General features: G+C 30.9%; 1 protein-coding gene and 1 pseudogene across 2 annotated transcripts in view; both read right to left on the reverse strand.

The window, feature by feature from the left end:
• Positions 1-2,448: 2,448 nt before the first annotated feature.
• LOC119611976 lies at positions 2,449-14,602 on the reverse strand (annotated as a pseudogene).
• A 2,413-nt stretch (positions 14,603-17,015) lies between these two features.
• LOC119611975 (gamma-glutamyl hydrolase-like) overlaps positions 17,016-17,861 on the reverse strand; it is a 4,909-nt gene continuing 4,063 nt past the window's right edge. For both annotated transcript variants that reach the window (XM_037967684.1, XM_037967683.1), the window contains exons 6-7: positions 17,750-17,847; positions 17,016-17,676 (exon numbers count right to left, since the gene is read on the reverse strand). In XM_037967684.1, coding sequence (XP_037823612.1) covers positions 17,325-17,676; positions 17,750-17,847 — 450 coding nt within the window. In that variant the 3' untranslated portion in view covers positions 17,016-17,324. The remainder of the gene's footprint in view (positions 17,677-17,749; positions 17,848-17,861) is intronic.

Genomic DNA, 17,861 nt, shown 5'->3' on the forward strand with positions numbered 1-17,861 from the left:
TAGACTATAGACTAGACTATAGACTAGACTATAGACTAGACTATAGACTAGACTATAGACTAGACTATAGACTAGACTATAGACTAGACTATAGACTAGACTATAGACTAGACTATAGACTAGACTATAGACTAGACTATAGACTAGACTATAGACTAGACTATAGACTAGACTATAGACTAGACTATAGACTAGACTATAGACTAGACTGTAGACTAGACTATAGACTAGACTATAGACTAGACTATAGACTAGACTGTAGACTAGACTGTAGACTAGACTATAGACTAGACTATAGACTAGACTATAGACTAGACTATAGACTAGACTATAGACTAGACTGTAGACTAGACTATAGACTAGACTATAGACTAGACGATAGACTAGACTATAGACTAGACTATAGACTGGACTATAGACTAGACTATAGACTAGACTATAGACTAGACTGTAGACTAGACTATAGACTAGACTATAGACTAGACTATAGACTAGACTATAGACTAGACTATAGACTAGACTATAGACTAGACTATAGACAATAGACTGTAGACTAGACTATAGACTAGACTATAGACTAGACTATAGACTAGACTGTAGACTAGACTGTAGACTAGACTACAGACTAGACTATAGACTAGACTATAGACTAGACTATAGACTAGACTATAGACTAGACTATAGACTAGACTATAGACTAGACTATAGACTAGACTATAGACTAGACTATAGACTAGACTATAGACTAGACTATAGACTAGACTATAGACTAGACTATAGACTAGACTATAGACTAGACTATAGACTAGACTATAGACTAGACTATATAGACTATAGACTAGACTATAGACTAGACTATAGACTAGACTATAGACTAGACTAGACTATACTAGACTATAGACTAGACTAGACTATAGACTAGACTATAGACTAGACTATAGACTAGACTATAGACTAGACTATAGACTAGACTATAGACTAGACTATAGACTAGACTATAGACTAGACTATAGACTAGACTATAGACTAGACTATAGACTAGACTATAGACTAGACTAGACTATAGACTAGACTATAGACTAGACTAGACTATAGACTAGACTATAGACTAGACTAGACTATAGACTAGACTATAGACTAGACTAGACTATAGACTAGACTATAGACTAGACTATAGACTAGACTAGACTATAGACTAGACTATAGACTAGACTAGACTATAGACTAGACTATAGACTAGACTATAGACTAGACTATAGACTAGACTATAGACTAGACTATAGACTAGACTATAGACTAGACTATAGACTAGACTATAGACTAGACTATAGACTAGACTATAGACTAGACTATAGACTAGACTATAGACTAGACTATAGACTAGACTATAGACTAGACTATAGACTAGTCTATACTTTGGCATTTGGCAACTAGGAGCAATTTTATAATATTTATTGACTAGTGTAATTTATAACTTGGACTTTAGTCTATAGTCTGGTCTATAGTTTATTCCATTGATTGGTCTATAGTCTAGTCTATAGTCTAGTCTATAGTCTGGTCGATAGTCTGGTCTATAGTCTGGTCTATAGTCTAGTCTATAGTCTAGTCTATAGTCTAGTCTATAGTCTAGTCTATAGTCTAGTGTATAGTCTAGTCTATAGTCTAGTCTATAGTCTAGTCTATAGTCTAGTCTATAGTCTAGTCTATAGTCTAGTCTATAGTCTAGTCTATAGTTTAGTCTATAGTCTAGTCTATAGTCTAGTCTATAGTCTAGTCTATAGTCTAGTCTATAGTCTAGTCTATAGTCTAGTCTATAGTCTAGTCTATAGTCTAGTCTATAGTCTAGTCTATAGTCTAGTCTATAGTCTAGTCTATAGTCTAGTCTATAGTCTAGTCTATAGTCTAGTCTATAGTCTAGTCTATAGTCTAGTCTATAGTCTAGTCTATAGTCTAGTCTATAGTCTAGTCTATAGTCTAGTCTGTAGTCTAGTCTATAGTCTAGTCTATAGTCTAGTCTATAGTCTAGTCTATAGTCTAGTCTATAGTCTTGTCTATAGTCTAGTCTATAGTCTAGTCTATAGTCTAGTCTATAGTCTAGTCTATAGTCTAGTCTATAGTCTAGTCTATAGTCTAGTCTATAGTCTAGTCTATAGTCTAGTCTATAGTCTAGTCTATAGTCTAGTCTATAGTCTAGTCTAGACAATAGACTAGATAATAGAATATACTATAGACCAATCAATGGAATAAACTATAGACCAGACTATAGCCTAAACTAAAGTCCAAGTTATAAATTACACTAATCAATAAATATTATAAAATTGCTCCTAGTTGCCAAATGCCTTGGGATAGTCGACATTATCTTTAAACAAATAAAACTGACGAAATATTAGCTTTTCCTCATCGACATTTAGTAGAACAGGAAAATTATAAATCGAATGACGCGATACATCCTCCTGGTTAATAAAACGATTAGCATTTAATAAACATTGTGAACAAAAATTTGGCAAAATACTGAGTCAAATCAAAACATTCCAAACAGTGATGATAATTATTTCTCGATACAAAATTTTCAAATATCATACGCTCAAGGTGTATTTGTGAGCCATAAAATGGTAAGCTGTAAAGAAAAAATTAAACTATTAATATTTTAATTAATTAATTAAACAATTCATACCTTATATGTTCAATGATAGTTATGAATTCTAAACCATTTTCATCTTCATTTGTAGCCAAAACTCTCCAATTTTTGTCAATTTTGTGATCTCGCAAGTCTTTGTTTGTTATGCAACGCTTGTGAAAATGGATGCCAAAGGGTTGGGTGGACATTTTCAACTTGGTAGCATTGCTAATATTAGCAAATAGTTTAGATGAAGCTAAAGCTATGGATATAAATATTAGCTGCATTTTTTTATAAATTTAAGTTGAAAACATATAACTCACCTTCATCACTTTCAAACTTTATAGGTACAGAGCACTTCATTTGCTTACACCAACTGCGTATATCCACATTTTGAGCAGAATGTGCTAACATTAACTGAAAACCTAAACATGTACCCCACAATGGAAAGTCTTGCCCTTTTTCGCTTAAATCCTTAGCAATTTCATAAATATACTTATAACTTTGAACAAAATCGTTACGCAAACCTGGTGGATTGTCTTTGCTGTCATGGCTGACTGCACCGCCTGGTATCAAAATACTGTAAGTGGTAGTAGTAAATATTTTAACTATTATTTTCATTACTCACATACATACCCATTTTTTTGCTCATTATATCCTCGTAATAGGTGCGGGGACGATTAATCCTTTAAAATAAATATGTTTGTGTAAGATTATTAAAATCAGCTAAAGAATCGTCGAGGCAATAGGCCTGCCCACTGTTCAGTTAATAGTCTAGTCAATAGGCTAATGTCTAGTCGATAGACTTGTCAATACCACAGACTATTCAATAGACTAGACCACAGTCTAATCAATAGACTTGACTACTGTCTAGTCAATAGACTAGACTACTGTCTACCCAATAGACTATACAGCTATTTGGGTAATAAACTAGACAACTGTTTAGGTTACAGACTGAACAACTGTCTAGGTTATTACCTAGACTACTGTGTAGTCAACAGACTTATCCACTGTCTAGTCAATAGACTAGACCACTATAAATTAGTCAATAACTAGACTTGAATTGACTAGTCAATAGACTAGACAACTGTCTAGGTAATGGGCTATACTAGTGTCTACCTAATAGACTAGACAACTGTCTAGGTAATAGTTTAGACCACTGTCTAGTCAATAGATTAGACAAATTTCGAATCAATAGAGACTAGACTAGGTAGTCAATAGATTACACCACTGTGTAGCAATAGACTTATTCACTGTCTAGTCAATAGACTAGACCACTCTCAAATCCATAGAGTAAACCACTCTCTAGTCAAAACTAGAGCACTGTCTAGTCAATAGACTACGCCACTGTCTAATCAATAGATTAGACAAATTTCGAATCAATAGAGACTAGACTAGGTAGTCAATAGACTACACCACTGTGTAGCAATCGACTTATTCACTGTCTAGTCAATAGACTAGAGCACTCTCAAATCAATAGAGTAAACCACTCTCTAGTCAAAAGACTAGAGCACTGTCTAGTCAATAGACTTGACCACTATCTAGTCAATAGTCCTAACCACTGTCTAGTCAATAGACTAGAAAACTGTCTAGAAAATAGACTACACCACTATGTAGTCAATAGACTAGACCGCTGTCTAGTCGATAGACTATACCACTGTCTAGTCAATAGACTAGTCCACTCTCTAGTCAATAGACTAGACCACTGTCTAGTCAATAAACTAGATCATTGTCCACTGTCTAGTCAATAGACTTGACCACTATCTAGTCAATAGTCTTAACCACTGTCTATTCAATAGACTAGACAACTGTCTAGAAAATGGACTAGACCACTTCTAGTCAATAGACGAGAAAACTTTCCATTGTCTAGTCAATAGACTAGACCGCTATCTAGTTAGTTAGTTAGTTAGTAGTTAGTTAGTTAGTTAGTTAGTTAGTTAGTAGTTAGTAGTTAGTTAGGAGTTAGTTAGTTAGTTAGTTAGTTAGTAGTTAGTTAGTTAGTAGTTAGTTAGTTAGTTAGTTAGTTAGTTAGTTAGTTAGATAGTTAGTAGTTAGTTAGTTAGTAGTTAGTTAGTTAGTAGTTAGTAGTAGTTAGTTAGTTAGTTAGTTAGTAGTTAGTTAGTAGTTAGTTAGTTAGTTAGTTAGTAGTTAGTTAGTAGTTAGTTAGTAGTTAGTTAGTTTAGTTAGTTAGTTAGTTAGTTAGTAGTTAGTAGGTAGTTAGTTAGTAGTTAGTTAGTAGTTAGTTGTTAGTTAGTTAGTTAGTTAGTTAGTTAGTTAGTTAGTTAGTTAGTTAGTAGTTAGTTAGTTAGGAGTTAGTTAGTAGTAGTTAGTTAGTTAGTTAGTTAGTTAGTAGTAGTTATTAGTTAGTTAGTTAGTTAGTTAGTTAGTTAGTTAGTTAGTTAGTAGTTAGTAGTTGTAGTTAGTTAGTTAGTTAGTAGTTAGTTAGTAGTTAGTTAGTTAGTTAGTTAGTAGTTAGTTAGTTAGTTAGTTAGTTAGTAGTTAGTTTAGTAGTAGTAGTTAGTTAGTTAGTTAGTTAGTTAGTTAGTTAGTAGTTAGTTAGTTAGTTAGTTAGTTAGTTAGTTAGTTAGTTAGTTAGTTAGTAGTTAGTTAGTTAGTTAGTTAGTTAGTTAGTTAGTTAGTTAGTTAGTTAGTTAGTAGTTAGTTAGTAGTTAGTAGTTAGTTAGTTAGTTAGTAGTTAGTTAGTTAGTTAGTAGTTAGTTAGTAGTTAGTTAGTTAGTTAGTTAGTTAGTTAGTTAGTAGTTAGTAGTTAGTAGTTAGTTAGTTAGTTAGTTAGTTAGTTAGTTAGTTAGTTAGTTAGTTAGTTAGTTAGTTAGTAGTAGTTAGTTAGTTAGTTAGTAGTTAGTTAGTTAGTTAGTTAGTTAGTTAGTTAGTAGTTAGTTAGTTAGTTAGTTAGTAGTTAGTTAGTTAGTTAGTTAGTTAGTTAGTAGTTAGTTAGTTAGTTAGTTAGTTAGTAGTTAGTTAGTTAGTTAGTTTTTTAGTTAGTTAGTTAGTTAGTTAGTTAGTTAGTTAGTTAGTTAGTTAGTTAGTTAGTTAGTTAGTTAGTTAGTTAGTTAGTTAGTTAGTTAGTTAGTTAGTTAGTTAGTTAGTTAGTTAGTTAGTGTTAGTAGTTAGTTAGTAGTAGTTAGTTAGTTAGTTAGTTAGTTAGTTAGTTAGTTAGTTAGTTAGTAGTAGTTAGTTAGTTAGTTAGTTAGTTAGTTAGTTAGTTAGTTAGTTAGTAGTTAGTTAGTTAGTTAGTTAGTAGTTAGTTAGTAGTTAGTTAGTTAGTTAGTTAGTTAGTTAGTAGTTAGTAGTTAGTAGAGTTAGTTAGTTAGTTAGTTAGGTAGTAGTTAGTAGTTAGTTAGTTAGAGTTAGTAGTTAGTTAGTTAGAGTTAGTTAGTTAGTAGTTAGTTAGTAGTAGTTAGTTAGTAGTTAGTTAGTTAGTTAGTTAGTTAGTTAGTTAGTTAGTTAGTTAGTTAGTTAGTTAGTTAGTTAGTTAGTTAGTTAGTTAGTTAGTTAGTTAGTAGTTAGTTAGTTAGTTAGTTAGTGTTAGTTAGTTAGTTAGTAGTTAGTTAGTTAGTTAGTTAGTTAGAGTTAGTTAGTTAGTTAGTTAGTTAGTTAGTTAGTTAGTTAGTTAGTTAGTTAGTTAGTTAGTTAGTTAGTTAGTAGTTAGTTAGTTAGTAGTTAGTTAGGTAGTTAGTTAGTAGTTAGTTAGTTCGTTAGTTAGTTGGAAAGCTAATTAATGTGCTTAACATACACATTCCGTCAACAAAAATACAGAAAGATGTCTTTCGGCAATTAGATTTTAAGAAAAGTCAAGAATGTCTCATGTAACATAAAGGTGCTTATGATCTCTATAAAAAAGTCGGAGTAAATGTAATAGAGTAACTAAATTAAAATTTTTTTTTAATTTATTTTTAACAAATTTATTATTGAATAATTATTTAAGTTATTTTTGATATGCACATATTTACAAATGAAATTTTGCATTTGCACCAAAATAGGATCTAAATTTTGACTCATTAGGCCTTTTATGTATACTATCGGGTAGTAAATATAATAAATAAACATAAATAAACTAAAAACGAAATTCATTATATATTCATAAAACTATTAATAAGAAAAACCATAACATAATAATGGTTAGTTTTTTGTACCGATTTGGCATTGCATAGTAATTAACAAATAATACTATTATCACGAGTTCTAAAGATAATATCACCTTTCTTTTCACATTTCTATTCGGAAAATTTAATTCTTCAGTTCTTTCTGGGGATAATCCACATCTTTTTTAAATAAATAATATTGACGAAAGATTTTCTTTTCGGCTGTAGCATTAAAACAATAGGAAAATTATAGATAGAATGTCTAGCTTCCTCTTGCTGATTACTGAAACGATTCTCGTTCAATAGGCATTGTTTAACAAAAAATTTTGCAAAATATTGAGCCAATTCAAAACAATCTAAACAATGATGACATTCATCGTCTACTATATAATTCTCGTAGACCACGCGTTCGGGATGTATTTGTACGCCATAAAATGGTAAACTGTAAAATGTAAATAATAAATGTAAATATTTATTTGTTTATAATTATATAATTTAGTAAACCTGTTGTGTTCTACTATGGTTATGAATTCCAACCATTTGGATCTTCATTGCTGGCCAATACCTTCCATTGTTTATCAATTTTATTGATTTGTAGATCTTCTTTGGTTATGCAGTACTGATGAAAGTGGACACCAAATGGAAGACTGGTCATTTTAATTTAAAATCATTGTCTATATCAGCAAATAGTTTGGAGGTTGCTAAAACTATTTTTAAAATAAAAATATTTAAAGATATTTATTTATAATAAATATAACGAATAATTTTAATAACATGAAATATATAGAAAGTAATCCCTAAAGTATGCTATTATTTTAAAACATGTAATTAATATTAACCCTCAGATTCTTGTATAAATTTTGGAAGTCTGATCTTGAATGAAATATCAAAACGTTTCAAAATAATTGGTCATTCAAAAATAAATGGGATTTACTTCCGAATATTCCAACAGATATGGTGTTATTTAAAACTTTAACTCACCTTTATCACTTTCCAACTTAACCGGCAGCGAACAGTGCATTGCTGGCAATCCTGTCGTATTTCCTCGCGATCAGCTGAATGTGTCAACATTAATTGAAAACCCATACAGGTACCCCATAAAGGAAATGTTTTACCCCTTTCGTTTAAATCTTTCGCAATTTCATAAAATATTTCGAACTTTGTACGCAATCGTTACGCATATCATCGTACACAATATTTTGTTTCAAAGAACACAGCACCACCTGGTATTAATATACTGTAAATAGAAAATTCTTATGAAAACTATATTTGCAATTATAACATACATACCCATTTATTTTGTTCATTATGGCTTCATAATAGGAGCGGGGACGATTTATCCTTAAAAAAAATAAAAATTATTTGAGTTAAATTTTGTTACTCCGAAATATCTTCACCAATAGACTAGACAATAGACAAGAACATAGAGTAGACTATCCGAATCCAAACTGTAGCCTACAGTCTAGACTAGACTATAGACTATAGACTAGACTATAGAATAGACTAGACTATAGACTATACTATAGGCTAGACTATAGACTAGACTATAAAATAGACTAGACTAAACTAGACTATAGACTAGACTATAGCCTAGACTATAGACTAGACTTAGATTAGGACTATAGGCTAGACTATAGACTAGGACCTATAGACTAGACTATAGACTAGACTATAGACTAGACTATAGACTAGACTATAGACTAAACTATAGACTAGACTATAGACTAGACTATAGACTAGACTATAGACTAGACTATAGACTAGACTATAGACTAAACTATAGACTAGACTATTGACTAGACAATAGACTAGACTATAGACTAGACTATAGACTAGACTATAGACTAGACTATTGACTAGACTATAGACTAGACTATAGACTAGACTATAGACTGGACTATAGACTAGACTTTAGACTAGACTATAGACTAGACTATAGACTAGACTATAGACTAGACTATAGACTAGACTATAGACTAGACTATAGACTAGACCATAGACCAGACTATTGACTAGACTATAGACTAGACTATGCTAGACTATAGACTAGACTATAGACTAGACTATAGACTAGACTACAGACTAGACTATAGACTAGACTATAGACTAGACTATAGACTAGACTATAGACTAGACTATAGACTAGACTATAGACTAGACTATAGACTAGACTATAGACTAGACTATAGACTAGACTATAGACTAGACTATAGACTAGACTATAGACTAGACTATAGACTAGACTATAGACTAGACTATAGACTAGACTATAGACTAGACTATAGACTAGACTATAGACTAGACTATAGACTAGACTATAGACTAGACTATAGACTAGACTATAGACTAGACTATAGACTAGACTATAGACTAGACTATAGACTAGACTATAGACTAGACTATAGACTAGACTATAGACTAGACTATAGACTAGACTATAGACTAGACTATAGACTAGACTATAGACTAGACTATAGACTAGCTATAGACTAGACTATAGACTAGACTATAGACTAGACTATAGACTAGACTATAGACTAGACTATAGACTAGACTATAGACTAGAATATCGACTAGACTAGAGACTAGACTATAGACTAGACTATACTAGACTATAGACTAGACTATAGACTAGACTATAGACTAGACTATAGACTAGACTATAGACTAGACTATAGACTAGACTATAGACTAGACTTAGACTAGACTATAGACTAGACTATAGACTAGACTATAGACTAGACTATAGACTAGACTATAGACTAGACTATAGACTAGACTATAGACTAGACTATAGACTAGACTATAGACTAGACTATAGACTAGACTATAGACTAGACTATAGACTAGACTATAGACTAGACTATAGACTAGACTAGACTATAGACTAGACTATAGACTAGACTATAGACTAGACTATAGACTAGACTATAGACTAGACTATAGACTAGACTATAGACTAGACTATAGACTAGACTATAGACTAGACTATAGACTAGACTATAGACTAGACTATAGACTAGACTATAGACTAGACTATAGACTAGACTATAGACTAGACTATAGACTAGACTAGACTAGACTATAGACTAGACTATAGACTAGACTATAGACTAGACTATAGACTACTAGACTATAGACTAGACTATAGACTAACATAGACTATACTATAGACTAGACTATAGACTAGACTATAGACTAGACTATAGACTAGACTATAGACTAGACTATAGACTAGACTATAGACTAGACTATAGACTAGACTATAGACTAGACTATAGACTAGACTATAGACTAGACTATAGACTAGACTATAGACTAGACTATAGACTAGACTATAGACTAGACTATAGACTAGACTATAGACTAGACTATAGACTAGACTATAGACTAGACTATAGACTAGACTATAGACTAGACTATAGACTAGACTATAGACTAGACTATAGACTAAACTATAGATTAGACTATAGACTAGACTGTAGACTAGACTATATACTAGACTATATACTAGACTATAGACTAGACTATAGACTGGACTATAGAGTAGACTATAGACTAGACTATAGACTGGATTATAGATTGGACTATAGACTAGACGATAGACTAGACTATAGAGTAGACTATAGACTAGATTAAAGACTAGACTATAGACTAGACTATAGACTAGACTATAGACTAGACTATAGACTAGACTGTAGACTAGACTATAGACTAGACTATAGACTAGACTATAGACTAGACTGTAGACTAGACTATAGACTGGACTATAGACTATAGACTAGACTATAGACTAGACTATAGACTAGACTATAGACTAGACTATAGACTAGACTATAGACTAGACTATAGACTAGACTATAGACTAGACTATAGACTAGACTATAGACTAGACTATAGACTAGACTATAGACTAGACTATAGACTAGACTATAGACTAGACTATAGACTAGACTATAGACTAGACTATAGACTAGACTATAGACTAGACTATAGACTAGACTATAGACTAGACTATAGACTAGACTATAGACTAGACTATAGACTAGACTATAGACTAGACTATAGACTAAGACTAGAGATAGACTAGACTATAGACTAGACTATAGACTAGACTATAGACTAGACTATAGACTAGACTATAGACTAGACTATAGACTAGACTATAGACTAGACTATAGACTAGACTATAGACTAGACTATAGACTAGACTATAGACTAGACTATAGACTAGACTATAGACTAGACTATAGACTAGACTATAGACTAGACTATAGACTAGACTATAGACTAGACTATAGACTAGACTATAGACTAGACTATAGACTAGACTATAGACTAGACTATAGACTAGACTATAGACTAGACTATAGACTAGACTATAGACTAGACTATAGACTAGACTATAGACTAGACTATAGACTAGACTATAGACTAGACTATAGACTAGACTATAGACTAGACTATAGACTAGACTATAGACTAGACTATAGACTAGACTATAGACTAGACTACAGACTAGACTATAGATTAGACTATAGACTAGACTATATACTGGAATATAGACTGGACTTAGACTAGACTATAGACTAGACTATAGACTAGACTATAGACTAGACTATAGACTGGACTATAGACTAGACTATAGACTAGACTATAGACTAGACTATAGACCAGACTATAGACCAGACTATATACTAGACTATAGACTAGACTATAGACTATACTATAGACTCTATAGTAGACTATATATAGTAGACTATATAGACTAGACTATAGACTAGACTATAGACTAGACTATAGACTAGACTATAGACTAGACTATAGACTAGACTATAGACTAGACTATAGACTAGACTATAGACTAGACTATAGACTAGACTATAGACTAGACTATAGACTAGACTATAGACTAGACTATAGACTAGACTATAGACTAGACTATAGACTAGACTATATACTAGAATATAGACTGGACTTAGACTAGACTATAGACTAGACTATAGACTAGACTATAGACTAGACTATAGACTAGACTATAGACTAGACTATAGGCTAGACTATAGACTAGACTATATACTAGAATATAGACTGGACTTAGACTAGACTATAGACTAGACTATAGACTAGACTATAGACTAGACTATAGTCTAGACCATGATAAAAATAAAGAAGGTAGTGTCAATCAAAAATTTTAATTTTTAATAAGGTTTTTTGAAGTTTCCTTTTTTATTAAAACTGAATAAAGCGTTGCCATATTTTAAAAAATTATGCTAAGTTCCTAGGAATTTTTAGTGAAGAATTTGTAATTTATTATTAGATTTATTCTATTATTAATTTTTGCGACGTACTGATAACGAAAACACACTGATTTAAATAAGACATTTTTCAATTTATTTTTATTACAATAATGAGTTTATTATATTCATATATGGACTGTAGTTTTGACTATAGTCCAACCTATAGACTAGAATAAACCCTAAACTATAGACTTGACTATTGACTAAACTACGGCTATAATTTTCTGCTATAAACGTATAATGAAATCACACTATTCTATATATGACTATCCATTTGTTCCAATTATTCAACTAGATGCCAATGTAGTTCTGGCAAAATTTGAGGTTCGTAACACTAAAAGCTTTCAAGTCCATCAAAGTTTGTCTTAAATATTTATATTGATACAAAAGTAGACTATAGTTTAGTCTATAGTCTGGACTATAGTCTAGTCTGCAGTCTGTACTATAGCTTAGTGCATAGACTGAACTAAAGTTTAGCCTGTAGTCTGGACTATAGTTTATTCTATAGGCTGGTCAAGTTTATAATTTGGACTATATTTTAGTCTAAGTCTGCACTATAGCATAGTCTGGACTAAAGTTTAGTCTGTAGTCTGGACAATAGTCTTGTCTGTATTCAGGAATATAGTCTGTACTAAAGGCTGAATTTTAGTCTATTCTGTGTTTTGAATAGTCTAGTTTGCGTGGAAATTCAATCCGTTAGTCGACCAGACAGAAGAAGGTAATGCTGGAAACATTTGCACTTTGACAAGTTTCGTTTTAACAATGTGGATATTGCATTGTTTTTTATATAAAGCAAACTCATCACCAGCTCTTTTAGCAAATCTTCCTGCAAGTTTTCAATATATTTTCCTGTTTAAATTGTTTAAATAATTAGTTTCTGTTTAATATTAAATATGTTATTAATCTTACCATTGAATTCAATTTAAATGCAAATATTTTGTTCAATTTATTCAATTTTGTTTAATTTTTATACAAACTTCAAAGAAAACTGGAGTTTTTCAAATTAGTATGGTAAAACGATTTCTATGAAAACTTCATAATCCTTAAGCATGTCAGATGTAGAATTTAAAAAAATAAAGAGAGATTGACACTACCTTCTATTTTTCTATTATGGTCTAGACTATAGACTAGACTACAAACTAGACTTTAGACTATAGATTAGACTACGTACTATATTATAGGCTAGACTATACTATAAACCAGACTATAGAATGGAATATAGTCTAGAGGATAGACTAAACTATAGACTGCACTATAAACTAAACTATAAACTAAATTGTAGACTATAATAAAAACAACAACCAAAATTTGACAGCTTTGTATATGAATAACAGGAACAATTTCATGTGGTTGTTGTAGATGTTTGTTGTACAATAATTGCTATAAGCTGGACTGTAAACTACACCATATTTCGAATTAGAGACAAGAGCCAAATTTTGACAATCGAAAGCGATAGATATTTTTTAAAATTCTATACATTTTTTTGAATGCACAAACTAAAACAGTGGAAAATTATGATTAAAGTTTAAATTTTCAATCTATTGTGAATGTTGCTTGATTAAAAAATACGTTGTTTTTATAAATATATGGCAATATTGTTAAGAAAATGGGAGAAATAAAGAATAACGATAAAGCAAAACTGTTTCATAAAAAACAAAATTAATGACGTTTAACGGCTAAATACTATGTCAAAATTCTATGGTAATGCCGATTTTGTTATTGTCGTATATTGCTATACATATAATTGTTCTACAGTTTAAACAATTAAAATATAAACACGTTTATGGTTAAAATAAAAAAATACTTTATGTATATGTCACTGCAACTGTTGTTGATAAACAAAGTTCATATAAAACAAAAATATAAATAAATCTAGAGTTTTTGAACAAAAATTTAATTAAATATTTGTGAAACAATAAAATTTCATTTGTTTAGCATACAATGGGTTAATTTCTTTCTTTTTCATGGTTAATCAGTTTTATTGTTATTGTAGCATTTTTCTTTATATATTTCACTTTGTTTACAAAACCGAAATAAAAACAAAACAAACAACAACTCAAGAAATAAACAAATACCTTTTTTACATTGAATAGCATTCATTCGAAAATATTTTCTTGCCAAATTAATAAACATTTAATTTACCTACACTTTGTTTAAAACTATAAATATGTAAAACATTTTATGCAACCTATTAAAAAAATATTTACCAAATTGGTATGACCCGGGCGCCTGCTGATTCCAAATATTTAACGTACGTAGCAGCAATATAACTGTAATATTCATCGCCGTAGGTTTTGCGTAAATCTACAGCAATATCGATACATAAAATTCCAATTACGGGTGTGAAATTACTGTTATTTTGATGGCAATTTGTCATTGGCATTGATTTATTTTTTCTTCGCACTTTTGACACTTCTTTTTTATTTTCTTGTTGAAATTAATAAAAAAAAATTACATATTTTTTGCAAAAAATAGATGTTTAAAATTAGTAAATATTGCACAATATGTGTTTCTTTTCTTTCTTTGATATTTTTCTTTTCTTCTTCAGCAATGTTTACTGTGCGGGTGCTCGCGAAAGACTGAGCACAAAAGAAAAAAAGTAAATAATAAAAAAACAAAAATCAAAATACAATTCCTGTTCAGACATATTTTTAGGGGTTGAAAAAGAAACAAACAAAACAAATTTTTATCAATCAAGAGATGGTGAATGGAAATGAAACCGAAAGAAAATGTTTTATTTCCTGTAACAGTAAACAAAAGAAAATGTGAAAATACTATAGTAAAGACTGAACTAGACTATAAACTAGATTGTAGGCTAGACCATAACTTTAACTAGACAATAAACTAGAGTATAGACTAGGCTAATTTATAGCATATAACTATTTATGGACTTTAGAATAGAATAGATTAGAATTGGCTATTAACTAGACAATGGACTATACAGGAATAAAGACTTTAGACTAAACTATAGACTAGACTATGGATTAGACAATAGACTAGACTACAGACTTAACTATCGATTAGACGGTAGACTGGAATGTAGACTATAGACTAGACTATAGGCTTGACAATAGATTAGAATATAGAATAGACTTTTGCCTAGAATAATAACTAGGCTATATACTAGACTATATACTAAACTATAGACCAGACTATAGACTAGACTGTCTAGTCTATAATCTAGTTTATAGTCTAGTCTATAGTTTAATATATAGAGTAGACTATAGACATGACTATAGACTGGACTGTAGACTAAATTATGTACTATAGACAAGACTATAGATTAGACTATAGTCTAGACTATTGACAATACTATAGACTATACTACAGACTAGACTATCGACTAGACTATAGTCTAGACTATAGACTTGACTAGACTGTCTATAGACTAGACTGTCTATAGACTAGACTGTCTATAGACTAGACTTTCTATAGACTACACTGTCTATAGACTGACTGTCAATAGACTAGACTGTCTGTCTATAATCTAGTTTATAGACTAGACTAAGACTAGACTATAGACTAGTCTATAGACTAGACTATAGACTAGGACTATAGACTAGACTATAGACTAGACTAAGATAGACTATAGACTGACTATAGACTAGACTATAGACTAGACTATAGACTAGACTATAGACTAGACTAGACTAGACTAGACTATAGACTTAGGACTATAGACTATACTATAGACTAGACTATAGACTAGACTATAGACTAGACTATAGACTAGACCTATCGAACAGACTAGACTATAGGACCAGACTAGACTATAGACTAGACTATAGGACTAGACTATGACTAGACTATAGGACTAGACTATAGACTAGACTATAGGACTAGACTAGACTATAGACTAGACTATAGACTAGACTATAGACTAGACTATAGACTAGACTATAGACTAGACTATAGACTAGACTAGACTAGACTATAGACTAGACTATAGACTAGACTATAGACTAGACTATAGACTAGACTATAGACTAGACTATAGACTAGACTATAGACTAGACTAGACTAGACTATAGACTAGACTATAGACTAGACTATAGACTAGACTATAGACTAGACTATAGACTAGACTATAGACTAGGACTATAGACTAGACTATAGACTAGACTATAGACTAGACTATAGACTAGACTATAGACTAGACTATAGACTAGACTATAGACTAGACTATAGACTAGACTATAGACTAGACTATAGGACTAGACTATAGACTAGACTATAGACTAGACTATAGACTAGACTATAGACTAGACTATAGACTAACTATAGACTAGACTATAGACTAGACTATAGACTAGACTATAGACTAGACTATAGACTAGACTATAGACTAGACTATAGACTAGACTATAGACTAGACTATAGACTAGACTATAGACTAGACTATAGACTAGACTATAGACTAGACTATAGACTAGACTATAGACTAGACTATAGACTAGACTATAGACTAGACTATAGACTAGACTATAGACTAGACTATAGACTAGACTATAGACTAGACTATAGACTAGACTATAGACTAGACTATAGACTAGACTATAGACTAGACTATAGACTAGACTATAGACTAGACTATAGACTAGACTATAGACTAGACTATAGACTAGACTATAGACTAGACTAGACTATAGACTAGACTGTAGACTAGACTATAGACTAGACTATAGACTAGACTATAGACTAGGCTATTGACAAGCCTACAGACTATACTATAGAGTAAACTATGGGCTAAAGTATAGACTAGACTATCAACTAAACTATAGACTAGACTATAGCCTAAAGTTCATTGGCATTGAATTCTGAATAATCATTATTAAGACAGTTAATCATTATGCATTAGACAAAGAAATAAATTATTTGTTTAAAATTCTTGCTCAATTAGCGGCAATTTGTGTGCTCGCATTTAAATGTGAATAATTCTCTTAAACAACAATTCCCATTATAGTTTTATTGATGAAGGAAACAACTATTTTGCAATAACAAAATAATAACTACAATTTTATTTACAAATTTTCTTTGCAACTTATTACATATAGTGTCATAAACAAATTAACTTAAGGAAAACTACTAGAAATACAATTAGTAGACAATTGTGATTAAATATTATTTAAATTTAAATAATTTCAGTAAATAATTTACAAAAATTTAGACTATCTAACACAAAAGGAAATTAACAAGAAAACCTATAAGATTTCTTTATTAAAAACAGAGGAACCTAAATAAATGCAATAATGTTTAAAAACATTTAGAACACACAATTTCACAGGCATTTTTATGAGACTTAAATCATAAACTAAGTTTATAGATAACCCAACCGCTTACCACACTCAACAAGATAGTTAAATTATTAACTTTCATAACATTAAAAGCTGAACTGCGTTCTGCTTCAAATAGATATTGTTGTTCAAATGAAGAGCCCTTTAAAGCGGTGTACACCGGAGCATAGTTATAAATCAAATGTTGTACCTCCTCAGTTTCATTATTGAATTGTTGACGATTACGTCTGGCCTCGTTAACTAGGAAATCAGCAAAATATTGTGATGCTTGTATGGCTTTTGAGGTGTGAGTTATATTGCGATTGGCGATAAATTCATAAATATTTTTCTCTGGATGAAATTGAGTGCCATAGAAGGGATATCTGAAAGTTAGAAAATGTATTAGATTAGATGTTACTAAGTAAAGATAATTAGTTTTATGATTTCATTAATTACTTTTTATGCTCTATGGTTGATATAAACTCAATGCCATCCCAATCATGATTTAAACTCATGACATCCCATATTTCGTTTAACTTCATATTGGCAAAAGTCTGTTAAAATAAAA

The sequence above is a fragment of the Lucilia sericata genome, unplaced genomic scaffold, assembly GCF_015586225.1.
Source record: "Lucilia sericata isolate MDLA Ls3-8-SP2 unplaced genomic scaffold, ASM1558622v1 Contig001569F_arrow, whole genome shotgun sequence".
NCBI lineage: Eukaryota > Metazoa > Arthropoda > Insecta > Diptera > Calliphoridae > Lucilia > Lucilia sericata.